Here is a 26,121-nt window from a genome sequence, read left to right on the forward strand (position 1 = left end):
TGATAGACTTCAAGCGGACATAGACAGGCTGGTGGAATGGGCATACACGTGGCAGATGAAATTTAACGCAGAGAAGTGCGAAGTGATACATTTTGGCAGGAAAAATGAAGAGAGGCAATATAAAGTACATGGGAAAATTCTCAAGGGGATGCAAAATCAGAGAGACCTGGGGTATATGTGCACAAATCTTTGAAGGTGGCAGGTCAGGTTGAGATAGTGGTTAAAAAAGCATATGGGATCCTGGGCTTTATAAATAGAAGAACACTTTGGTTGCCTTGGCAACGGGCAGTTGAAAAGACTATCTGTAATCACCAGGTATTGTTCTGTGATTTATAAATGCGAGAGGTTCGAGGGTTTCTTGACATTCACCTGAGAAAGGAGGAAGCCTCCGAAAGCTTGTGAATTTTAAAATAAAATTGTTGGACTATAACCTGGTGTTGTAAAATTGTTTACAATTTATAAATAGAGGCAGAGAGTGCAAAAGCAAGAAAGTTATGTTGAACCTTTATAAAACATTGGTTCGGCCACAACTGGAGTATTGTGTCCAATTCTGGGCACTGCACTTTAGAAAGAATGTGGAGGCCTTCGAGAGGATTTACTAGAATGGCTCCAGGGATGAGGGACTTCAGTTACATGGATGGACTGGAGAAGCTGGAGTTGTTCTCTTTAGAGCGGAGAAGTTTAAGAGGAGATTTGATAGAAGTGTTCAAAATCATGAAGGGCTTAGATAAAGTAAATAAAGAGAAACTGTTCCCATTGGTGGAAGGGTCGAGAACCAAGGGACACTGATTTGAGATGATTGGCAAAAGAACCAAAGGCGACATGAGGAAAAACTTTTTTACACAGTGAGTGATTATGATCTGGAATGTGCTGCCTGAAAGGGTGGAGGAAGCAGATTCAATCATGACTTTCAAAAAGGAATTGGATAAATAATTGAAGGAAAAAAAATTGCAGGGCTATGGGGAAAGAGTGCAGGAATGGGCCTAACTGGATTGCTCTTACAAAGAGCTGGAATGGGCTCGATGGGCCGAGTGCCTCCTCCTGTGCTGTAACCATTGTATGATTCTATAAAAGAGAAAATAACCAAGTGAGTAAACATTTTTCTCAGTTTTTATCTTACTTCCAATTTCTCTCCAGCCTTGAATTTTCAATGGATTTTGTTTTATTAACATAAAAACTGAAAAGAAATAAACTCGATTTAACACAGCAAGTTGCACTTATATAGCATCTTCAATGCAGAAAAACTTCCCAAGCACTTCACAGAAGCAGAAGGGAAACAAACATACTCTCCTAATATAGCCAACGATGTCTAGTATAGGAGAGTAACTGAAAGCTTGGTCAAAGAGGTGGGTTTTAAGGAGGATCTTAAAAGAGTAGAGGCAGGAACAGAGGTGGAAGGATTTGAAGAGGAAATTCCAAAATGTGGAGCCTAGGCAGCTGAAGGCACAGCTGTAAATAGAGGGATGAAGGGAGGAGATGAATGCACAAGAGGCTGGAGTCAAAGGAATGCAGAATTTGGGGAGGGGGGTGGGCTGGAGCACTGGAGGAGGTTACAGAGATAGGGAGGGGTGAGGCCTTGGGCGGATATAAACACAAAGATGAGAATTTTAAATGTGAGGCATTGGGGGACCGGGAGCCGATGTAGGTCAGTGAGGATAGGGTGATGTGTGAGCAGTAGTTACAAATAATATCAAGTGGCAACATCAGTATTGGCTTGACCATTATGTGTTGTAAGCCCTCTGATCCTTTCTATGTTGTCTAATTGGAATGTCTATTCTTCAATGGCTCAAATACCATTGCTATTTATTGCTCTTATTGCAGGAGGAAGAACCTAAACCATATAAACAATGAATGGATCCCAGACACCATGCTGGGCCTGGAAAAATGGATCTGATTGGACAAACGAGTCCTGCCCTACATCACATCATTATCAAATGATTGATGTAATGGAAACTATTCTCCTTCCTTCTTTTATTGGCATTATCTGTTCAACAGGATTAGTTGGAAATATTCTCATCCTATCTACCATCATCAGGTACAGCAAAATAAAAATGAAAGAAACTGAAAGACTACTTGAGCTATTGGTATGCAAAATATGTAAAAAAAATACTGAATTAATGAATATTAATGTTTAGATTTTATTTTAAGCATGACAGTGTTTTGTCTTTACACATGAGCTTTTAGAGATGTGCCACGATAATACAGAATTCTATTGTTTCTATTTATTTCTGTTCATTTTACTAATATTTACATTGATCAGATGTCAAGGAGTATAAAGGAAAGAACAAGATTTATGTTCAGGCTTTCCAAGAAAATTAAATAAGATGGCTTTAAAGATATTGAACAAGTTGGTGTTAAAAAAAATCATCCATCAAAAACTAAAATAAGAATTAAGGGTGCTGAACAGCCATGTTATTAAATGAGCAAGTGAACCTCTGAGTTTTGGGCAGCAATGCTGTAGTGTTATAGCAGTGCATTAGACATTTTTATATCTGTTGGAGAGGAATGTCACTTTTCTAGCCTACATTGATATGCATATGCAATTTGAGAAATGTCTTGCACCAGAAAAGCCTTATATAGGTTATCAATTTCCTGTGCAAAATTGATTAAATTGGCATATTTAATTATATTTCCCTTTTTGGTACAATGAACAAACTCTTCAAGTTTCATGAAAATGGGATTTACAACTTTTCCACAATAGGGGAAAAACCCGTCATAAATTGTATTCATATATGTCAAACTTTGCTAAGATATTCTGACTATTAGTATCATGAAAACAGCCTCCAAATTTCATAAAGAAGTGAAATCTTTGAATTCTAAGGAAAATATTCTTAAACAACCTGATAATCTGACTGCATCTGCATTCTATGTTTAAATACCGTTAGTGTCAGTGCAACTAATTCTACAGCAACAACAACAGAGTGCATTTATATAGTGCCTCTAAACGTTGAAAAATGTCCCAAGGTGCTTCACAGAGGCATAAGAAAAACATTGATGTCAAGCCAAAGAAGGAGATATTAAAAAGGGAGACAAAATGTTTGGTTAAATAGGTGGGCTTTAAATAATGTTCTCAAGGAGAAGACATTGTAAATAGTTCCCTCTCCTCAGATTCTGTGCCCTCCTTTTCAAAGGTGCCACCATTACCCCCACTTATCAAAAAACCCACCCTTGACCCCTCTGTCTTTGCAAACTACTGCCCCGTCTCCAAATTCCCTTTTCTCTCTAAAGTCCTTAAACGTGTTGGCGCCTCCCAAATCTGTGCCCATCTTTCATGCAAACTCCATGCTTGAACCTCTCCAATCTGGTTTCTGTGACATCCTTGTGACCGTGGTGCATGATCCCTTCTCATCTTTCTCTACCCCTCTACTATCTTTGACATGGCCGACCATGCCATCCTCCTCCAGCCTCCTCCTCCATTATCCAGCTTAGTAGGATTGTCCTCGCTTAGTTCCACTTTTACCTAGCCAATCGTAGCCAGAGAATCTCCAGCATTGGCTTCTCTTCCTGCCCCTGTGCCATTACCTCTGGAGTCCTCTATCCTTGGTCCCCTCCTATTCCTCATCTATATGCTGCCCCTTGGCGACATCATCTGCAGACATGACGTCAGGTTCCACATATACGTTAATGACACCCAGCTGTACCTCACCACCAACTCTCTCGACCCCTCCACTGCTTCTATATTTTCAGCCAGCTTGTCTGGATGGGCCGCAATTTCCTTCAGTTAAACATTGGGAAGGCTGAAGCCATTGTCTTTGGCCCCGGCCACCAACTCTGTTCCCTCCCCACTAACTCTGTCTCCCTCCCCAGATACTGTCTCAGGCTGAACCAGACTGTTTGCAGTTTTGGCATCTTATTTGATCTCAAGCTGAGCTTCCAACCCCATATCCTGTCCATTACCAAGACAGACTACTTCCACCTCTGTAACATCACCCATCACTACTCCTGCCTCAGCTCATCTGCTGCTGAATCCCTCATCCATGCTTTTGACACCTCCAGACACGACTATTCTAATGCTTTCCTGGTCAAACTCCCTTCCTCACCCTCCATAAACTTCAGCTCATCCAAATCTCTGCTGCCCACACCATCCCACTCACCCATCACCTCTGTGCTCGCTGACCTATATTGGCTCCTGGTCAACTAATTCTCATCCACTTCACGGTTCAAATCCCTCGATGTCCTTGCCCCTTATCGCTGTGACCTCCTCCAGCCCTACAACCCTCTGAGTACTCTGCATTCCTCCAACTTTGTTCTCTTGCGCATCCCCATTCCCTTCACCACACCATTAGTGGCTATACATTCAGCCATCTAAGCCTTAAGATCTGGAACTCCCGTGCTGCCTCTCCACATCTCTCTCCTCATTTAGGACCCTCCTTAAAACCTACCTCTTTAACCAAGCTTTTTGTCACCCTCCTAATATCTCTTTCATTAGTTCGGTGTCAATTTTTGTCTGATAACACTTCCCTGAAAGCACCTTAGCTTGGCCTGCTGCCTTTGGGGTAGCCAAAGAACAGTGTAAATCTTTTTCATAAATTAACAGAACTGGGGCCAGACAGGTGAAGGAACCAAAGAGGCGCGCCAAAGATAAGTGTTGAATTATTTTTGTGGGCCATGGAGGAGTAGGAGTGCTCCTTCGGGGCCCACAAAAATAATCTGGACCGCTAGCTGCCATCCCCACACTCCGCAATCGCAACACCCTCTTCCCCCCCACACCTTACCTTGCTGGTGACATAGAAACATAGAAAATAGGAGCAAGAGTAGGCCATTCGGCCCTTCGGGCCTGCTCCGCCATTCAAAATGATCATGGCTGATCGTCTAACTTAGTACTCTGTTCCCGCTTTTTCCCCATATCCCTTGATCCCTTTAGCAAAGGGTGTGACTGTACTGGCCCGATTATGAGGCCTCAATCAAGCGAGCTGCACCTGGACAGCTGTTTGCGTCTCGCATCTCACCTGCCAGATTTAAATGAGGCCAGTGTCTCAAAATCACAGAGGCCTCTTTGGCACTGGAAAAGGGAGGCCGACCAGCATGCTCCAAAAGTCGGTCACCCAAAAGTCAAAGCAGATCCCCTGGTGTGGAGCCTTGCCTGTCGGGAGCACTCATCAGAAACTCAGGCATGCACAGTGCCCACATTTCTGACCATTACCTTAAATGATTGGAAATTCATGCACTGTGTACATCTAAATTTCCAATGTGTACTTTTGGCAGGCGAGGGTCCCCCCTACCCAGGAGTGTTAAGTTAGAAAATGACCCCTTAAATTACTACCCTTTAATGTACACTTAACAAGTACACTGGTTCCAATGCAAAGATAATTTACCCCTTGTACAAAGAATGAATCAATACTCGAGTAAATATCCCTCAGGAAATGTTATTATTAACAGGGTGATTAATTATCATTTAGCAATATTTATTGTTCAAAGTAGTAATAATATTACATGTGATATTATAGCCCCATTATTTGAACAAGTCCAACTGTAGTTGACAGGGCCCTCGACCATGTCAGTCCTATTACCCGCACTTCTGCTCTCATCCCTTCCCTTCCCTCCCAGAACCATGATAGGGACCCCCTTGTCCTCACCTTCCACCTCATCAGCCTCCACATTCAACGTATCATCCTCCGCCATTTCCGCCACCTCCAGTGCATCTATCTGTCCCCTCCCCTTTCAGCATTCCGAAGGGACCGCTCCCTCCGCGACACCCTAGTCCACTCTTCCATCACCCCCAACACCCACTCTCCTCCCCACGGCACCTTCCTGTGCAAGCACAGGAGATTCAACACCTGCCCCTTCACTCCACCCTTTGCACTGTCCAGGGCCCCAAATATTCCTTCCAGATGAAACAATATACAAGGTTTACTTGTACTTCTTTCAATTTAGTTTACTGAATCCACTGCTCACAATACGGTCTCCTCTACATTGGGGAGACCAAACACAGATTGGGTGATCGATTTGCTGAACACCTCCGCTCTGTCCGCAAGCGTGACCCTGACCTGCCGGTGCTTGCTATTTTAATTCCCACTCCTACTCTCACCTCTCTGTCCTCGGCCTCTTACTCTGTTCCAATGAAGCTCAACGTAAGCTCAAGGAACAGCATCTCATCTTTCGATTAAGCACTTTACAACCTTCTGGACTCAACATTGATTTCAATAACTTCAGATCATAATCACTGCTCCCATTTTTTCGGTCAGCAGGTGCTGGTAATGGTTCTGTTGCTGCCATTTAGAGCTACTCCTGACCAATCTTTTGTTTCTTAACCTGTCCCATTATCACCTTCCTTGCCTTGTACCATCATCCCTTTTGTCATTTAATCACTCATGCCCTCTACTCTATCACAGACCTTCCCTTTTGTTCTTTCCTCCACTCCCCTCCCTTCCCCCTTTCCCTGGTTCTGTACTTGCTCAAACACTTTAACTCTTTTAACATCTTCCAGTTCTGACGAAAGGTCTTCGACCTGAAACATTGGGCTCGATATTAGGAGGGAGGCGGATTGCCAGCGGGGGGTCGACTGGAAGCACGGGTAACGCGCCCATTGAATTCGGGGTGCTCCGCACGCGATCGCAGCCTAATTGAAGCCACTTACTTTGGCTTTCGGGATTCGCGCTGGAAAGCTGCACAGCGGGCGGACTGCGCACCCGTATCATAGGCTATTTAAAGGGGCAGTCCTCCATTGACTGATGCTGCAGAAAGGAGCCAAAATTACAGCATGGAGCAGCCCAAGGGGAAGGCTGCTCACAGGTCTAATGATGCCTCACTCCGGGCCTACTGGATGGGGTGAGGAGGAGGGGGAGGAGAGAGATCTTCTCCCCGGCGGACGGGAGGAAGGGGCCTGCCTCTGCCACCACGAAGGCCTGGGTCGGGGTGGCAGAGGAGGTCACCGGCACCACCAACATATCGCCCACCTGCATACAGTGCAGGAGGCGCTTCAATGACCTCAGTAGGTCAGCCGAAGTGAGTACACTTACTCATTCCCCTACACTCCGTCTGCCACATCACCGCCCCCACCCCACATCTCCTTCTGCACTGCCAACACTACTCTATCATATCACTCCTCACACCCACTTAAATCTCATCCTCATCTTACCTGCACTTACTCACCTCGCCAGTACTCATCCCGCCACTACCACTCAACCCAATCCTCATACAATCTCATGGCTCTGTCTCATACTCACCCTCTCATGCATTTCTTTCACGGTCAGCCTCACCCAACCTGCCACTACCTGTGCTGCAGCCACAGGGCATGCATCACATATGTGTAGTAGGAAGCGTAAGGCAAACGTGTCATGAGCATGAAGGGGATGCACGAGGGTGCTTGAGGGTTTGTCATGGTTTTTACTTATATTTATTTCTGATCAACTCACATTACATATTGTATTGGCACCACTACTGCCACGTCTTTGCGAATCTTGTCTGGTTTGTGCAATAATGCCCTTTCCTGAGGATCACAATGAAGACTCACAACTGATGCCACCCATTGTGTCACTGCAGAGTGGGTGTAGGTGTATTTGCAGGGCTGTTTTGTGCAGACGACTGAGAGACATTGACGGTGTCCCCGGTTGCACCCTGGAAGGATGCGGAGGAGAAGTTGTTGAGGGCAGTGGTGACTTTGACAGCGACAGGTAAGAAGATGGTGATCGGGCCAGCCGGGAGCAGCTCGGCATGAAGGAGGCTGCAGATGTCCACAACTACATGTCGAGTGACTCTGAGCCTCCGTGTGCACTGCTGCTCAGAGAGGTCCAGGAAGCTGAGCCTCGGTCTGTGGACCCAGTGGTGAGGGTAGTGCCTTCTGCGACGCATCTCTCTCTGTGGTTGCCCTCCCTCCTGCTGTGCAGGTCCAGCACTGTGTTGTGGAGCTCCATGTTTCAGAGGTGGACGGCGTGGCCAGCGATGCTGGTGAAGCTGTTCGTCCTCCGAGGAGGTCATGACTGCAGCTATGGCCCCATCCGGAAGATGTACGTTGAGGGGGTCCGCAAGGTATGTAAATGTTTCTGCACACCGGGGTTGAGGTTCCAAGTTGGTGAATTTTATTGTTAGGAGGAGGGTGGTGGAGGCCAAACTTTGTCCAAAGTGACAGTGTGGCCTCCTGCAATGGGTGAGGGTCTCCCACCCCCCCCCACTCCCCCCCCACTCCCCCACCTGTCAAATGGACCTTTGCAGCTGCCACAGGTTGGTGGCTGCAACATGTCCATTTCAACTGGGAGTGTTTCCCCCAGTACGGGAAACACACTCAGTTGAGATGAAAATCCCACCCCTCCTAAAATAGCCTACGAATCAGGTCTGCTAACGACCTGAACTATCACATTAATATGCCTTAGGATCCCGCCGGCTTTAATTGGCAGCGGGAGTGCCGCATGCGGAGGCTGCGCGCGCATCTAAGCGCGTCACTGGGGAACTCGGAAGTGGGCGGGTTGGAGCCAGGCTCTGGATTCCCCGATTTTCAGAGTCCCCCCTGCCACGTACCCGCCGGCTCGGACGTCCAAAAATCGAGCCCATTAACTCTGTTTCTTTCTCCACAGATGTTGCCTGACTTGCTGAGCTTCTCCAGCATTTTCTGTTTTTATACTAAATAACATTAAGTGCCTTTGGTAAAACAATGTACCAGGCAATAATACAATGCTGATTGAATTAAATTTGAATTTGTTTCAGATCAGTGAGGAAGACCATCCCAGATATTTATATTTGTAATTTGGCAGTAGCAGATTTGGTTCATATTATTGGAATGCCATTCCTGATTCATCAGTGGGCACGAGGAGGAGAGTGGGTCTTTGGCAGTACTCTCTGCACCATTATCACATCACTAGACAGCTGCAATCAGTTTGCCTGCTGTGCAATTATGACAGCTATGAGCCTGGACAGGTAAGCAAGAGCATGAATCTTTAAAATAATCTAAAAAAACAACCCATCGTCACAGTATACTTACCCACCCACATAATATGGGCGTTAAAGGACAGTTCCATGCAATTGCATGCTGAGAACTCGGTTAGGTCTGACTCCAGGAGATTTGTCAGGGTCAGATGTGCATCACTCAAATGAGTGAAAAACCCACACTGCAGAATTCCCCCACCATCTATAACCATCACTGAAAATCAACTCCAATATTCCAGTCAACTAATCAAATAAGACAGTAGCCCTCAGGATACAGATACAATAACCATTTGATGTCCTTAGGACGTGCTTTTATCATGTCTCACTAAGATACACAATGCAGGATATAAGAAAAGTTGGGTCAATACAGAGTTCTTGTTTCAAAATATGATGATTTGTCAATACAGCACCAGAGAGGAAAAAGAAGGAAGATACTATCATTAATTTTTAGGCTGTCAAACTTTATCAAACATCTCTGTCATCTGAGGAGTCCCTGTCTGGGGGGTGAAAATTCAACTTTGGCGAGGGCACAAAGCAGATGGTAGCAGATTGACCCCGCCCGATTTATCTTTCCATTGACTCCACTACCACCCGATTTGTGCCCACATCGAAGTTGAATTTCACCCTTTTAACTTTTTTACATTTTCTTTCTATCTCTACTCTGCAATTTTCCTTGGATCACTTCAATGCAAGAGGCAGGCATTGATTGGCTATCGATCTCTGCTAATGCTCAAAGTCCAGCATCCAGGAGGTCCAAGTGATAGTCTTGGGGAGCTGGATTCATCTCTGCATTACTGCCACCTGGGGATGCAAAACAGTATGAAATGGGTTCTTAAAGGCTACCACCTCAAATCAGGTGCTTAAAAACTGCATCAGAATAATTCCACCAAAAGATTGCCAGTCCCCCTTTAAGGCCACCGGGAGCCCACTCCATCACATTTAAATAGGGTCAAGGGGGCGTAGCTAACTCTCTGACTCATTTCCCCAAACTTCCAGCAGAAACCTATCCCAAATAATTAGTCACTATAAAAGTGGCTGTGGAAGATGCAGGAAGGTAGCCTCTGAGGCAGATACCACATCAAGGAGGCCATTTTGTGTGCTGCTAATGAGAGTTGATGTTACCTTTACTGCATATTGATCAGTTTAGTACTTTGGTGGCTAGTTTTGCTCAGCTTAAACCTTCCACACCCACTTCCTTCTGTGCACATCTCTGGAAAAAACTCTTCCCCCAAGTCACTTATAACTGCACTTTCAAAATGCTGAGACTTTAACCGTTAATTTGCCACAATACTTCTGCAGCCATCAATCTGTTCAACCTCACCTGCACCTATAATACCCTTGTCCTAGTCAATCCCCCCTGCTATGGCTCCCATCTTCATTTTCTCAATCCCAAGGAGCACAAATTTGATTGTATCTGGTGCACAATTGGTTTAGCTATCCATCAACAGATCTGGCTGGACCACATCAAGCACTACTGGGCCTCACTCTACCCTGCCAAAACTGCCCACTACTCCAGAATCATCCTGGTGAGGAAAATAGCCCTCAGCTTCTTTTCTGCCCTACCAACTATCTCCTTAAACACCCACTTCTCTGCCCCTTCCCACCCTCGCCTCCAACGACAAGTGCAAGGAGCTTATGGACTTCTTTGTAACTAAAATTGTGACTGTCCATTTGGTTGTCTCTGCTCTGCTTCCACCCTTTTACCGGCCCACCAAGCCAAACCTCCCTCCAGGCCATGCCTTGGCCTGAGAGAACCCATGTCTCTCTTTAATTTCCCTCCTATCACCCTTCATTCCTTCTCCAAGGCCATGAGACCCTTGACCCCACTCCCACTAAACTGCTAACCACCCAGCTTCCCTTTCTGGCCCCTATGCCAGCTGACATTGTAAATGGTTCCCTCTCCTCAGATACTGTTCCCCCTCCCTTTCAAAATCACCATCATCATTCTCCTCCATTAAACCCAATCTCCACTCCCCTATCCTTATAAAATATCGCCCCGTCCCTGACCTCCCTTTCCATTCCCAAGTTTGTGAACACGTTTCCTCTCAAATCTGTGTCCATTTTCTTCACAACTCTATGTTTGAATCTCTCCAATCAGGTTTCTGCTCCTGCCACAGCACTGAAACGACCCTAACCACAGACACAAATTATATCCTCTGTCATTGTGACTATAGTGCATTATCCGTCCTCATTCTCCTCAACTTCTCTGCAACCTTTGACATTTTCAACCACGCCATTCTCCTTCAATGCCTTTCCTCCATTATCCAGCTTAACAGGATTGTCCTCACTTGGTTACACTCTTACCTATCCAATCATAGCCAAAGCATCTCCAGAAAAGGCTTCTCTTCCCATCCCTGCACCGTTATCTCCAGAGCTCTTCAAGGGTCTATCCTTGGCCAGTATTCCTCCTCTGGCTCATCTGCGTGCTGCCTTTTGGTGACATCATCCACGGACGTGAGGTCAGCTTCCACATATATTCTAACGACACCCAGCTCTACCTCTCCAACACTTCTCATGACCCCTCCACTGCCTCTGTGCTGTCAGACTGCTTGGCTGATATCCAGTCATGGATAAGCTGTAATTTGCTCCAGGTGAACATTGGGAAGACTGAAGCCATCAACTTTGGCCCCCACCACAAACTCCATTCCTTCACCACCGATTCCATTTCTCTCCCCAGCCATTGTCTCAAGCTAAATCAGACTGTTCACAATCTCAGGGTCCTATTCAACTATGAGCTGATCTTCCGACCCCATATCATCTCCATCACAAAGGCCACCTACTTCCATCTCCGTAACTACATCCGCCTCTGATAATATGTTAGCTTGAATTTTGCTCTGTGGTTGCATTTTCCATTGGAAGTGTGTCAGGGTGTGACTCCTGCCCTCTGGTGTGACCCCCACTCTGATCCTAGCCAATTTTTCAAGATCATGTTGATTAAAATATTCATGGCAGATTCCCAGTGCTATTAGCGCTCTCTTTTGAAAGCTCACCGCTTGGGGGCTAGAGGAGGAAAATAGCTGTGGCTCTCGCTACAGCATAGATTGGCTGATAGTACCAGTAAATTTTGTGAGGTCCTGCACCACCAGTGGGGCCTTGAATGCAGCCAGCACATATTGTCTAATCCAATAGTTGAAAATTCATGTGCAGTGAGCCCGTGATTACTTGATATGCTCTGGCTGAATGCAACACTCCACCGGTAGCACAGGACCTTGCAAAACCCATCTTCATGTGTTTTAATTAAACCACTTCACTGTTATATGCAGCTATTAATATTAAATTGTTGAGTCGTTCAATGTGAGCTAATGTCACAGTTTACACTGGCAATTTTTTTCTCATTATGCTTCTGTTCAGTGCTTTGGGAGATTTTTCTACGTTGTAGGTGCCAAATAAATGTAAGTTGTTGATTTAGAGTGCTTGGTGAGAAAGAATAAAGCTAGGATTTTATAATGGGGGGACATAAGGGATGCAATATTAGGGATTTTTAGACGTTGCTGCTTTACATTTTTGTTTCCTTGTGAATAGTTTTATTTTAGTATCCATTTGCTGTGAAAATTCCATGCAATAATGTAGTGCTATAATGCATTATGACACTACTAGAGCTTGAAGCACTACGAGGAATTATTGATGATTTTCTAAATGTACACAGAATGTTTCTTCCTTTATCCTCTTCCTCTACCAAAAGTGTACAAAGAAGGATAAATGTTCCTAATTTGTACTTCTGGCACCGAGCTTTGTGCATATTTCAAGAATTCAGGCAATGGAGGTTACCAAATCCCACAGGATATTCTGTCTATTAAAATTAAAATGAATAGACAGAAAATCCTGCAGGGCCTGATGTTCTCCATGCCAGAATTCCTGATGTGTTCTCCTGGTACACAAAACTCTGCAATGGAAGTGAGGATTCATAAAATCTCGGGAGCGATTTTAACCTACCCACCCGCCAGAAACTGGGCAGGTGGACAGTTAAAATTGCCCAGGCTACTTATCCACCGGAATGCCACCAAGATTCCGACATCTGAGATTTTAACTTGAGCTCCTAAGCAGGCGGCAAGAACACCCACCCAAAGTCGGTGGTGGTGGGGGGGGGGGGTCCTTCTTTACATGTCAGGTCCTGATGATGTCCTCAGAACCTGACTGCAATTTTAACTGAGGCCTGAATAGGGAAGCTGCCGCGGAATCTACAGAGTGTCCCTTCAGGAGGAAGAACAGGAAATTTGAAGGGGAGAGTCGTACCTGATGGCACCTGGCTGCAGGAGGTATTTTCAACATTCTGGGGGCAGATTCACCACCCCATTGTTGACAATTGTAAACAATTTTACAACACCAAGTTATAGTCCAGCAATTTTATTTTAAATTCACAAGCTTTCGGAGGCTACCTCCTTCCTCAGGTGAACGATGTGGAAATGAAGTCCTCGAAATGAAGTCGCATTTATAATTCACAGAACAATGCTTGGTGATAACAGACAGTTTTTTCAACTGCCCGTTGCCAAGGCAATCAGTGTGCAGATAACGGGTCAGTTGCTGTCTTTTCTATGTTTCTACCTCTCTATCTCTGTTTTTTTTTTGTTTGTTGTTTTTTTTGGTGATTTGTATATTCTGAGACCTGGCAGGTAACACCTGTCTGTCTGCACACTGATTGCCTTGGCAACGGGCAGTTGAAAAAACTGTCTGTTATCACCAGCATTGTTCTGTGAATTATAAATGCGACTTCATTTCGAGGACTTCATTTCCACATCGTTCACCTGAGGAAGGAGGTAGCCTCCGAAAGCTTGTGAATTTAAAATAAAATTGCTGGACTATAACTTGGTGTTGTAAAATTGTTTACAATTGTCAACCCCAGTCCATCACCGGCATCTCCACACCATTGTTGACAGCAGAGGTACTACACCTTGCAGACCAGAGGAAAAGGAGAATTTACAAAGTAACATAAACTTACATAAAAAGGAAGTATAAAACATAGTAATTATCATTGGTCTGAAAACAAATTATATTAAATACCACAGATTTCAGTACAGACCCTCCTATTCCACACACACACACATACAGTTTATTCATGGTCTGTTAGTCTGTTTCAATTATATATTCAGTTCATGAGCTATTGATTTGCTTTTCAATTGATTAAAATTAAATGTCAGTTTCTTGAGAATACGGCTTAATGGTATTGATCTAAGATGAGTGGTTCAATGAATATAATTAACAAGGGATCAGACTGTTTTTTCCTCTTTATATATTTTTGTTTTTTTAAGTATTTACCTATCAATAGTCTTGTATAAAAAGGGATGCTCTCATACTATAATGTCCATTTGATATATAGAGGAAAATTGCTAGTAAGTTGAACTTAGTATTTGTGGGGTAAAAACAATCTATAATTTTGAAAATCTGATGTAAATCTGATATAAAAGCAAAAAATGCTACAGTGTGCAACAAGTCAATCAATATCTGAAGGACAAAGATAGGTTTCAAGTGTACCATTACATCAGAGGGGTAATTTCCAGACTATGCGCTCCCAGTAGGGAGCCTTGCCGTCGGAAAGGATATGTCAGCAATTCAAGCATGTACTGCACATGATTTTCAGCCAAGATGGTTTGGAAAATCATGCACAACACTTGCCAGAATTTCCAACATGCACTTCCAGTGAGAAAGGCTCCCTGTTGGGAGCACGGAGTCAGATGGTTCCTGAAAACTTTAACCTTTTTTCTCTTTTATATGTAATCTACCTGCTATGTGTATCCAATAATTTCTACAGGGCTCTGAACATTTGTTTGCTTTTGTATCACTTTTCCCTGTGTAGTTTGTGTATCAAAAATAAAACAGCCAGCCCCTTTAACACTTTCAGCACTGAATATTCACACTTCATATTTGTACATCAACTGACAAAAATACTTTTTCTCCACATTGTCAATGCTGAAAATTATCAAGTAAATGTAAGGAGTTACAAGTAGAAATAGAGCATTCTAATCCACATCCTTCTCAGAGTGAGTTTGAACAATTAAATATCATACTTTGATTTTGATGTGAATCCCTGTCATTATTCAGAATTCCACATTCTCCTTACAGGATTTTATTCAGTTTTCCATCAAATCAAAATTGATCATGTACTCAACTCCCCTGCAAAATCTCCCTGCTCTTGAACTGAACCATCTTTTATTTCTCTCAGGGACAACTGTTCCCACCTACTTCACTGACATGCTCTTACTCCACTATTGATACTTAACTCATTCACCATCCAATCAGATATTACTCCCCATTTGACAACCCAACTCCTCTTCTGCAAATGACTTATTTTCTCAACCTTGGCTAGTCCCATCATTACTCTGGAACCTTACTCCCTTTCCAGTCCAAGCATTGTTCAATAATCCTACTCAATCATGCTGCACTATTGGGGGTGCCATCTTTTGGATGAGATATTAAACCGAGGCCCTGTCTGCCCTCTCAGGTAAAAGATCCCATGGCACTTTTGAAAGAAGAGCAGGGCAGTTCTCCCGATGTTCTGGCCAACATTTATCCTGCAATCAATCTAACTAAAATGCAGATTATCTGGTCATTATTTTATTGTTGTTTGTGGGACCTTGCTGTGCGTAGATTGGATGCCATGTTTCCCTACATTATAACAGTGACTACACTTCAAAAGTACTTGATTGGCTGTAAAGCACTTTGGGACTTCTTGAGGTTGTGAAGGGTGCTTTATAAATGCAAGTTCTTTCTTTCTTTCATTCTCATTCACCTTTACAGGCCCTGATTTCCCCAACTTTATCTTAATCCCAGTTTAACTTTTGGTGCAGCACAACATAATCTCAATAGTAGTGGCAGGAAATCTCTAAAGCCACATTTCCTTGTATATCTTTTATATAATTTACAAATGCAGCTCCTATAAGCTAATAAAAAATGATAACTGTGTAAAATAAATCTACCGTTTTTGAAACTAAACTCGAAATTTGGTCCATAGGTACCTGGCTCTTGTTCATCCATTTCGTTTGACAAGCTTCAGAACTAGGTCAAAAACCATTAAAATCAATCTATGCCTTTGGGCTATTTCACTTGTATTGGTTCTTCCTGTCTGGATGTATGCGAAAGTCATTAAATTTAAGGATGGCTTGGAAAGCTGTGCTTTCGATCTGACTTCACCCCAGGATATACTTTGGTAAGTGTATTTTCAAATAAAGCTCCTAAGTGTTTTGGATGGAAAGTGATTGTTGCACATTTTTCTTTCAATTACTATAGAGTTCACACTGTCTTAAATTTCATAATGTGTAATCATTACTATACAGAAGTATTTATTATTTATTTTTTAATTGAAAATTACATAGAATTTACAGCACAGAAACAGGCCATTTTACCGATTGGTCTACGCTGGTCTTTATGCTCCACGCAAGCCTCCTCCCACCCCTTTTCATCTAACCCTATCAACATATACTTCTATTCCTTTCTCCCTCATGTACTTATCTAGCTTCCCCTCAAATTCATCTATGCTATTCGCCTCAACTAGTCCATGTGGTAGCGAGTTCCACATTCTAACCACTCTCGGGGAAAAGAAGTTAATGCAGAATCTCAATTTATTCAGTAAGGAATCATACAGCACTTTAATGATTATATCAAATACTGTGTGAGGAAACAAACCTGGCTCCACTTTCACAATATTCATAGATTTTATTTTTCTTGCTTCTGAAGTGTGAAGTCTGCGCCAGAATGTTTCAACATAACATTAAGCTTACACGAAACTAAGTGCGTACTTTTTCACTGATGATTTTAACAATGTTCAAAAATCACATTTGCAGCATGTCATTGATTTATATTTTTGTAATAATGCTCCATAGAATTCATCTCATATATGCTCTAAGAGTGTGACATATGCTGTTATTTGGAGGAGCAATAGAAACATAATGAAATTATGGTCCACATTTTAAACATGTAAAGATTGTGCTAGGGGTTTACAGACATTTTAGCAGCAGAAAAATAAGCTGAAGAAGAGATGGAGAGAGATCTACTTTGGAGCCAACTCAACCAAGAAGAGACCCCTTTTTACCTCCTCTTCAAGGAGGATAGTTAGGAACTACTTATTAGAAAACTGACAAACATGGATGTAAGCCCTTGCAAAGCCAACAGCAAATACCAGAAGCTCTTCCTAAGTGTTATGGTAAAGCAGCTATAAAATGTACGAGTGCATTGCCAGAATCCTCCTGACCAGAGCATGGACACACACCACATAGTAGTTCTATCAGTTGGAGGTGGAGAATTTTAGTAGCGATTGCTAGCCACTTTCAATTGCTTTCCAACATTAGCATTGCAGCACAGCAGTTTCCACTTCACTGCAATACTAAAGTTAAATGAAGAGTCAGAACAGTGATCATGGTCCCCTGTTGAAATTTCCTTAAATGTGCACCACTGTGACATCAATCATGGACTGAGTGCAACCTTGAAGTGCCAATACAAATTGGTTTCCATATAACTCAAGAGTGAATCGCGCTCAGTTCACTTTGTGCAGTATAACACTGGCCAAAGAAAGTGCAAGTTAGGGAAAAATATTTCAAGTATTCTTAAACCCATTCTATGTAAGCATATAGCTAGAGCGGTACGCTGCTGATTATATAACTGCAGTCACACTCTTATGAACAGTGGTACATTTTGAATTTTTCCAGACAAAGGCTGTTTCAATTTGTCTTTATGTGCTGTTGACTAAAAAAAGGTGGAAATCAAACACAGCCAGTGGTTCTGTTAATTCACCACTGATTACCCTATTCCATCCACACAGTTTCTCAGTGCTGCCATTTTGGGCACCATCTGAAAAATGGCTTTATTTGATGGCCACAATTACCAATAAGCAAAACACTTCAAAATAAGGCAATAATATTATCAATCATAGAATCATAGAATCATAGAATGGTTACAGCACAGAAGGAGGCCATTCGGCCTGTTGATCCCGTGCCGGCTCTCTGCAAGAGCAATCCAGCTGGTCTCACTCCCCCGCCCTTTCCCCGTAGCCCTGCAAATTTTTTCCCTTCAAGTACTTATCCATTTCCCTTTTGAAAGCCACGATTGAATCTGCCTCCACCACCCCTTCAGGCAGTGCATTCCACATCATAGCTACTCGCTGTGTGAGCTTCTTCTCATGTTGCCTCTGGTTCTTTTGCCAATCACCTTAAATCTGTAGCCTCTAGTTCTTGACCCCTCCGCCAATGGGAACAATTTCTCTCTATCTACTCTGTCCAGACCCTTCATGATTTTGAATACCTCTATCAAATTTCCTCTCAACCTTCTCTGCTCTAAGGAGAATGACCCCAGCTTCTCCAGTCTATCCACGGAACTGAAGTCCCCCATCCCTGGAATCATTCTAGTAAATCTTTTCTGCACCCTCTCTAAGTCCTTCACATCCTTCCTAAAGTGCAGTGCCCAGAATTGGACACAATACTCCAACTGTGGCCGAACCAGTGTTTTATAAAGGTTCACCATAACCCCCTTGCTTTTGTACTCTCTGCCTCAATTTATAAAGCCAGGATCCCCTATGCTTTTTTAACCGCTTTCTCAACCTGCCCTGCCATCTTCAATGACCTGTGCACATATATCCCCAGGCCTCTCTATTCCTGCACCCCCTTTAGAATTGCACCCTTTAGTTTATATTGCCTCTCCTCGTTCTTCCTACCAAAATGTATCACTTAGCACTTTTCTGTGTTAAATTTCATCTGCCACGTGTCCGCCCATTTCACCAGCCTGTCTATGTCCTCTTGAAGTCTATTACTATCCTTCCCTATCACTACACTTCCACGTTTTGTGTCATCTGCAAATTTTGAAATTGTGCCCTGTACATTCAAGTCCAAGTCATTAATATATATCAAGAAAAACAGTGGTCCCTAGTACTGACCCATGTGGAATACCACTGGTGGAAAATGCAGATCACAGTGTTCAAGTGCTGATCAATAACTGGCCAAAATTAACATATATTCTCTCTTATCCTTTCACAGGTATACGCTGTATCACACCTTAACTTCTTTCTTCTTTCCTTTACCACTGATACTGATTTGCTACATATTGATTCTATGTTACACATGGGACATCTATCAGGAAAACAAGAGAACTGGAAGGTAAATTAATTATCATGCATGTTATATTCAGAACAAATAAATGAACAAAGGTGAGCTGTTTTTCTCAAAATGTTATGGGTAATTTTTTTTTGGTTAGCCAAGTGTCTGACACACTCACGAAAACCTAACTTCATGCTAAAGTGTCTCCAAAACAAATTATTGAGAAAACTACATAAATAGGGTATCTATTTGCTTGACATGGAATGTACACTCTTTACCCGTAGGGACAAATTGCACTTACCAGATCACAGAGAACCTAGGGGCGATTTGGCAAGACTCCCCTAAGCATAGGGGTGCTACCAGTGGTTAACCAGCTAACAGTATGCAACTTACCAGCACAGAACACTGATAAGCTTCCCCCGCTTGTCTTGTTAAGACTTTTGCTTGCAGGGTCATCTGGAGCCGAGTGACAGATCTACTCCTCCAGGTACCTTGAATAAGCCAGGCTGGCTGGTCAATCATCGACAGCATTCTGAAGTATTATACTTAAGTATTAAACCTCCCAAATCTACCATCTAGAAGGACAAGGGCAGCAGGTGGATGGGAACACCAACACCTGCACATTCCTGGCCAAGTCATGCAATATCCTGACTTTGGAAATATATCGCCGTTCCTTCATCTCGCTGGGTCAAAATCCTGGAACTCCCTACCTAAAAGCACTGTGGGAGAACCTTCACCACATGGACTGCAGAAGTTCAAGAAGGCGGCTCACCACCACGTTCTCAAGGGCAATTAGGGATGGGCAATAAATGCCGGCCTCGCCAGCGACGCCCACATCCCATGAATACATTTTTTAAAAAGTATTATAGTCCTGCCTGGTTCAGTTATCAAATTACTAAACCTACCACAGGGGGTCAAGTCAGTTTCAAGCTTCCATTGCCAAGAATGTCATCCAGGAGCCAACGTGACCCCAAAGAGATTTAGCTTACCTCCACTTTGCTAAGAACTGACAAACATGGGTTTGGACCCTCGCAAGACAGAGCAGGACCTGGCATTCCTCCTGAGCAGTATAGTGAGCAGCCATAAAATGTATGTCACATAGAAGCATAACTACAGGAGTATGCCATTCAACCCCTTGAGCCTGCTCCACTATTCAATTAGATCATGGCAAATCTGCACCTCAACTCCATTTCCTTGCCTTTTCTCCATATCCATTGATACCCTGACCTCACAAAAATCTATATCAGTCTTGAAAGCTCCATTGTCCCAGCATCCACAGACTTTTGGGGGAGAGAGTTCCAGATTTCTACTATCCTTTGTGTGAAAAAGTTTTTTTAAATTTATTCATTCATGGGATGTGGACGTCGCTGGTAAGGCCAGCATTTATTGCCCATCCCTAATTGCCCTTGAGAAGGTGGTGGTGAGCCACCTTCTTGAACCGCTGCAGTCCGTGTGGTGAAGGTTCTCCCACAGTGTTGTTAGGGAGGGAGTTCCAGGATTTTGACCCAACGACGATGAAGGAACGGCAATATATTTCCAAATCGGGATGGTGTGTGACTTGGAGGGGAACATGCAGGTGGTGTTGTTCCCATGTGCCTGCTGCCCTTGTCCTTCTAGGTGGTAGAGGTCATGGGTTTGGGAGGTGCTGTCGAAGAAGCCTTGGCGAGTTGCTGCAGTGCATCCTGTGGCTGGTACACAATGCAGCCTCAGGGAGTGAATGTTTAGGGTGCTGGATGGGGTGCCAATCAAGCGGGATGCTTTGTCCTGGAAGGTGTCGAGCTTCTTGAGTGTTGTTGGAGCTGCACTCATCCAGGCAAGTGGAGAGTATTCTATCACACTCCTGACTTGTGCCTTGTAGATGGTGGAAAGGCTTTGGGGAGTCAGGAGGTGAGTCACTTCCTGTGCTTCTTGATTTCATTGACATCATTCTCCTGACCATGGCATGAATAAAAATATACCTCGTTGAATGCGGTTCCATCAGTTGGCGGTGCAGAGCTTTAGCAGCAATTTATTGCCTTTCTACAATCCAATCAAAGTATTACATAGAATGTACAGCACAGAACAGGCCATTCGGCCCAACAGGTCCATGTTGGTGTTTATGCTCCACAGGAGCCTCCTTCCACTCTTCTTCATCTAACCCCATCAACATACCCTTCTATTCCTTTCTCCCTCATGTGTTTTTCTAGCTTCCCCTTAAATGTATCTATGCTAGTCACCTCAACTACTCCTTGTGGTAGCTAGTTCCACATTCTAACCACTCTCTGGGTAAAGAAGTTCTCCTGAGTTCCCTATTGGATTTATTAGTGACTATCTTATATTTGTGGCCCCTAGTTCTGGTTCTCCCTCGCAAGTGGAAACATCTTCTCTACATCTACCCTATCGAACCCTTTCATAATCTTAAAGATCTCAATCAAGTTGCCCTTCAGTCTTCTCTTTTCTAGAGAAAACAGCCCCAGCCTGTTCAATCTTTCCTAATAGGTATAACCTCTCAGTTCTGGTATCATCCTAGTAAATCTTATTTGCACCTTCTCCAGTGCCTCTATATCCTTTTTATAATATGGAGAACAGAACTCTGCACAGTACTTTAAGTGTGGTCTAACCAAGGTTCTATACAAGTTTGATATAACTTCTCTACTTTTCAATTCTATCCCTCTAAAAATGAACCCCAGTACTTTGTTTGCTTTTTTATGGCCTTATTAACTTGCGTCGCTACTTTTAGTGATTTGTGCAGATCCCTCTGCTCCTCTACCCCATTTAGTAGGCATATATTCTCAAACTGGCCTCCAGTGAATGCTATCCAGCAACTGCCACCCCAAATGTCAAGGTTTCCTCATTAGGTAGATGGTGAACACCTGCTTTCAGCATAATGGAAAGACCTACCCTGGGTAGCTTGGGATATGTTAGCCACCCTGATGTTCTAGTGCTGCAATATCAGGCTTACTCATCATCACTGCTTAATCCAGATCCTTATTTTAGGGGCTTTGGCAAAGAGATGTAACCTTCATGCTGGCACTTTTCTCTCCCCTTCCTCCTCTTCCCTGCTGTGTGATTCTTTTTTCACTGCTACTTCTGGATCTTACTTGATGCCACCACTTTTCTCAAGAGATCAAGCTCTGTTGAATTCTGTGTGTGAAATTTTTTGATCTTGCAAGACTCTTACTCCCCGTCTCCAGTTGGCATATTGATAATTCAATAAAGTTTATTTATAAAATCAGCAGATTAAGATAATCAACATATTTGTTTCGTTCCGCAAGTAGAACTGTATAACTAAGATCTAGGAATGGCAGAAAGGAGCATATTCATTACCATTAGACTTTAACTGACAACAACTTGCATTTATGTAGCGCCTTTAACATAGTAAAACGTCCCTAGACCTTAGTGAAGCATGGGAAGTATGCATTTACAACTGATTTTCATCGACAAACGTGGACAAGCAGACACTGATTGTCTGTGTAAAACGCAAACAGTCGGCATGCAGATGGGCTAATCTACCAAGAATGGGGTAGGATAGCCAGTCATAATCAAAACAGCACAAGGGAAAATACACTCAAAATAGACTTTTAGAGGAAAACACAAAATCATTGAAATAGAAAAAAACAGTAACATATATGTGAGAACTGTAAGGGAGTAACACTCTCTACAGTTGTAACGTAACCCTGAACTAACCATCAGTGTAATGTACGCCTGCCTTGATCATGATCCTGTCACCCTGAATTATTCAGTTATACTGTTGAAAACTACGTCTTGGATAGTTTCTTTTAGTGCATGTACACAACTCACATCATAATGGCCCAGAATTTGCTGTAGCCAGTCAACGAATGGCACCCACCGTTAGTTAGACTTGCCCTTGTCCATTAAATTTCCATGAGATTTTGCACCGCAAGTTGCTGGAAATGTGAGATGGAAACAGCGCGATGCCCTCTACAGGGATCTGAGTGAACAGGGCAAGCAACTGTACACCTCCTTAAACAATCAGATTGTACGATTGTTAAATGAACAGCGCAGTCTGAACAAGGAAGTGTAAGTTAGAATAGTGAATTCAATGTCAAATCAGGTACAGTAAGCTAAATAAAGAGAAGGAAAGAAAGATTGGATTAAGAAAGAGAGAAAAAAGAAACAGAAAGATAAAGTTAAAAAAAATTAATTAATTTTTTTATACCTCCAACAACAATTAAAACCTGAAGGAATGAGATGCTACACTTGTAATAGTTAATTTTCAGTGCCGGAGAGGTTGTTTGGCAGTAATTAACACTTATCACACCGTTAAAAAGGGTATTTAGACTGAAATGGACAAGCCCTAACTTTCTGTGGTGAGTTTAATTCATATCTACTACACAAGTACAGGAACTTCACCCTGTTAAATGCATTTGAATGGTGAGTCAGACAGCAAGATGCTGTTTTTGCGAAGCTAACGGCGGAGCGGCACTTCTTGGAGAACAACCTCTGGATTTTCACATTTATCTGCGCATCTGCCCTCACCTGAAGTTGCTGTGTGATTTGCGCATAAATAACAGCGAACGTCGTTAGCCTCGCAGTTATTTCGACAACAAATTCTGGGACATTAACTCTTCCGTAAATATCATAATTTCTGCTCTTATACCATTGAATTTGATGAATTAAACTAATTTTCACCAATAATAATTTGTTGTCTTTGCATAACCTTTGTTATAACATCTGTTATATTGGTGTATGATTTTAATGATTTATCAGTAATATTTTAAAAAGTACCAACTGAAATATATGATAACATCTGAAATGCAGTTGATAATGTTTAACAACCTCAATGCCACATAATAATTTTGAGAAATACCTGAAAATTTCATTAACTTTTCAGAAAAATTTAGACTTCAAGGAGCAGGATTATGTATGTTACTTTATTGGGTGTTTGTGCCAGATTTCTAATCAGGTTCTGCGTCATTGACTACTTCTGTAAGGGGGCCTCACATTCCTTACGATCCAGAGTGTGCCTTTACCTGCCCAATATCTAGGAAACTGATAGCAAGACCCAGAGATTGAACAGAGAACCCTCTCCGCTGTACTCCAGCTTACTGATATGTACCAGGTGCTGCCACATTTTCAGATGGACTAAATAAACTATCAGACCAAGGCTCAGGCTATAAACTAACAGTCAATGTATTTAACATGGAACAGATAAATGAATGGTACTCACTGCAAAGCATTATATTCACAGTAATTTACAAACTTTACTATCTTTCACAATATATCAAAACAACAAAGATACTTCTCCTGAGCTATCTTTTAATATGTTATTCAGCTATGCTCTTTGAATTCTCTCTTTACCGATTCTGTTAATTATTTTCCTCCACTATCTTTCCGATATTCTTTCTCGCTTTAGTCTTGCTGGTTCTGTTAGGTTCTTTCGCTCAATGACCTACTTTCAGCTCTTGCGCCTCCAGTGCAACACCAGAAGTTCCACTGATGTGTCTGGGAGCAGAAACTAATGCTGAAGGCATTGAATAGTTAGTTATAGCCCAGGAAAGTTACACGGGCATGCGGCACCAACAGATTATGCATGCATTATGCCGCAGAATAATAGTGAAAGAACAACAAATGAATAACGGGACCCCTGGGGAGAAAGTAAAAAGCAAGGCCAATTCTGGTAAGAAATGGGAGGCCCGTGAAGGGAGGAAGACCAACGAGGGCTCCTGAAGAAATATGACAGGAATGGATAGGAGCGGTTCAGGGACTCAACCTTTCCTTGCCAGGATCCCCTTAAATGGCAGTGAGTGCAAATTATGAGTTGGGGAAATGGATCTTTTTTAAGGAATGTGATTGTTTCCTTTTTTTATGAATAGAATTTTTTGAGAGATAGTGAAGTGCACTCTGTGTATTTGTGAGAGTTTTAAGTGTTTTTCGATTGGTTCGTTTTCAGTTAATGTGAAATTTGTGCCAATCAGTTTCAAGCCCCATGGACATCTCAGACAATTTCCCATGATCCATCAACACATTGGAAACTCAACAGATGCAAAAATTTTAATTATATATATTCTAGGAATAAACCCCAGAATCCCAAATCTTGTTATAATTGTTTATTTGATGCTGTTCGAACGATTGATACCCTCTTTTGATTTTATTGAAACATGAAGACTTTCCCTGTATTAGAATGTGCTAGAAAACCATAATATTAAAAATAGAATAGCCTTGTTGTGACTCATATGAATGAAGGCTGTACTTCAATAAATCATGTTTTCTTATATCTGTTTAGATATAACACGACTATCCCCAGAGCACGGCTCAAACGACTAACCAAAATGGTCCTGGTGTTAGTCGGCGTTTTTGTGGTTAGTTCAGCACCATATCATGTGATGCAACTGGTAAATCTCAAAACCACTCAGCCAACCACTGCTTATTACATTGGCTATTACATCTCCATCTGCCTCAGCTATGTCAGCAGCAGCATTAACCCCTTCCTCTACATATTGCTCAGTGGCAATTTCCAAAGGAGGCTAACTGGCTGCACAAAGATTCAAATGAAAGTGACTGAACGTGAAATTATTAACATAGAAAGTACAGTGAAGTCAAGTTATTAGATGTAATAGCCTCTAAAAAAAAGACTGTGTTTGTGAAGTGTTACTGTAGAGATGAACATAATAACGCAAATATCAATGTACAAATCACCATGTAGAATAAAAGTAGCTCTGCATTACAAATATATGATGCTGCTACTTTTAACTTAGATACAACCCGTCTAACCAACCATTTTCCTACCTCCAGTATGCAGCGGAAAATCGATCAGGTGCAAACAGTGTCCTAGATCAGTGGAACTGGATGGTGCAGTGTGCCAGAGTATTATAATTTCTGGCCTTTCAGTCTGAATTCCAACCTAGCCAGAACAGAGTAAGGTCTCTATCAAACACCTGATAAGGGCCACAATTTCAAGGCAATTTAAAACTAAAATTTAATTCTTAGGCTCAGATCTCATGCGGAGAGGCAGCAAAAAGAGATTGCACTGTGACAATAGAGGCTGTTCTTCTAAGACTCGGGTCAATATCCATTGCCAGAACGATAATGGTCAGAGCCCTGAAGTGCAGCTCTTCCACACCATTAGTTGGAAAAATGTTTTTAATCTCCACATTGCTGTCATCCATATGCTCAATAAAAATCAACATTCAGTTAGAGTGGCATAAGTAGCCCTTGCAGCATTAAAATAGAAACAACTCCAAACAACTGTTGTTATATATCTCACAATATATCTAAGCATACATTTCAGTTCCTTCTTAATGTA

At 42.6% G+C, this 26,121-nt stretch overlaps 1 protein-coding gene across 1 annotated transcript; it reads left to right on the top strand.

Annotated features, from left to right (window-relative positions):
• Positions 1-1,847: 1,847 nt before the first annotated feature.
• mchr2a (melanin concentrating hormone receptor 2a) lies at positions 1,848-25,426 on the top strand. Its single transcript, XM_067983848.1, has 5 exons — positions 1,848-2,035; positions 8,641-8,850; positions 15,806-16,000; positions 18,816-18,935; positions 25,102-25,426. The coding sequence occupies exons 1-5, from the start codon at positions 1,848-1,850 to the stop codon at positions 25,424-25,426; spliced, it is 1,038 nt and encodes a 345-aa protein (XP_067839949.1).
• The last annotated feature ends 695 nt before the right edge of the window (positions 25,427-26,121 follow it).

Source organism: Heptranchias perlo, chromosome 5 (genome assembly GCF_035084215.1).
Source record: "Heptranchias perlo isolate sHepPer1 chromosome 5, sHepPer1.hap1, whole genome shotgun sequence".
Classification (NCBI taxonomy): Eukaryota; Metazoa; Chordata; class Chondrichthyes; order Hexanchiformes; family Hexanchidae; genus Heptranchias; species Heptranchias perlo.

Excerpts from the sequence above, each read along its gene's own strand:
- mchr2a (XM_067983848.1), top strand. The coding sequence starts at position 1,848 with ATGAATGGATCCCAGACACCATGCTGGGCCTGGAAAAATGGATCTGAT. Across the intron at positions 8,851-15,805 it reads ACAGCTATGAGCCTGGACAG|GTACCTGGCTCTTGTTCATC; the intron begins GTAAGCAAGAGC and ends TTTGGTCCATAG. Across the intron at positions 18,936-25,101 it reads GAAAACAAGAGAACTGGAAG|ATATAACACGACTATCCCCA; the intron begins GTAAATTAATTA and ends ATATCTGTTTAG.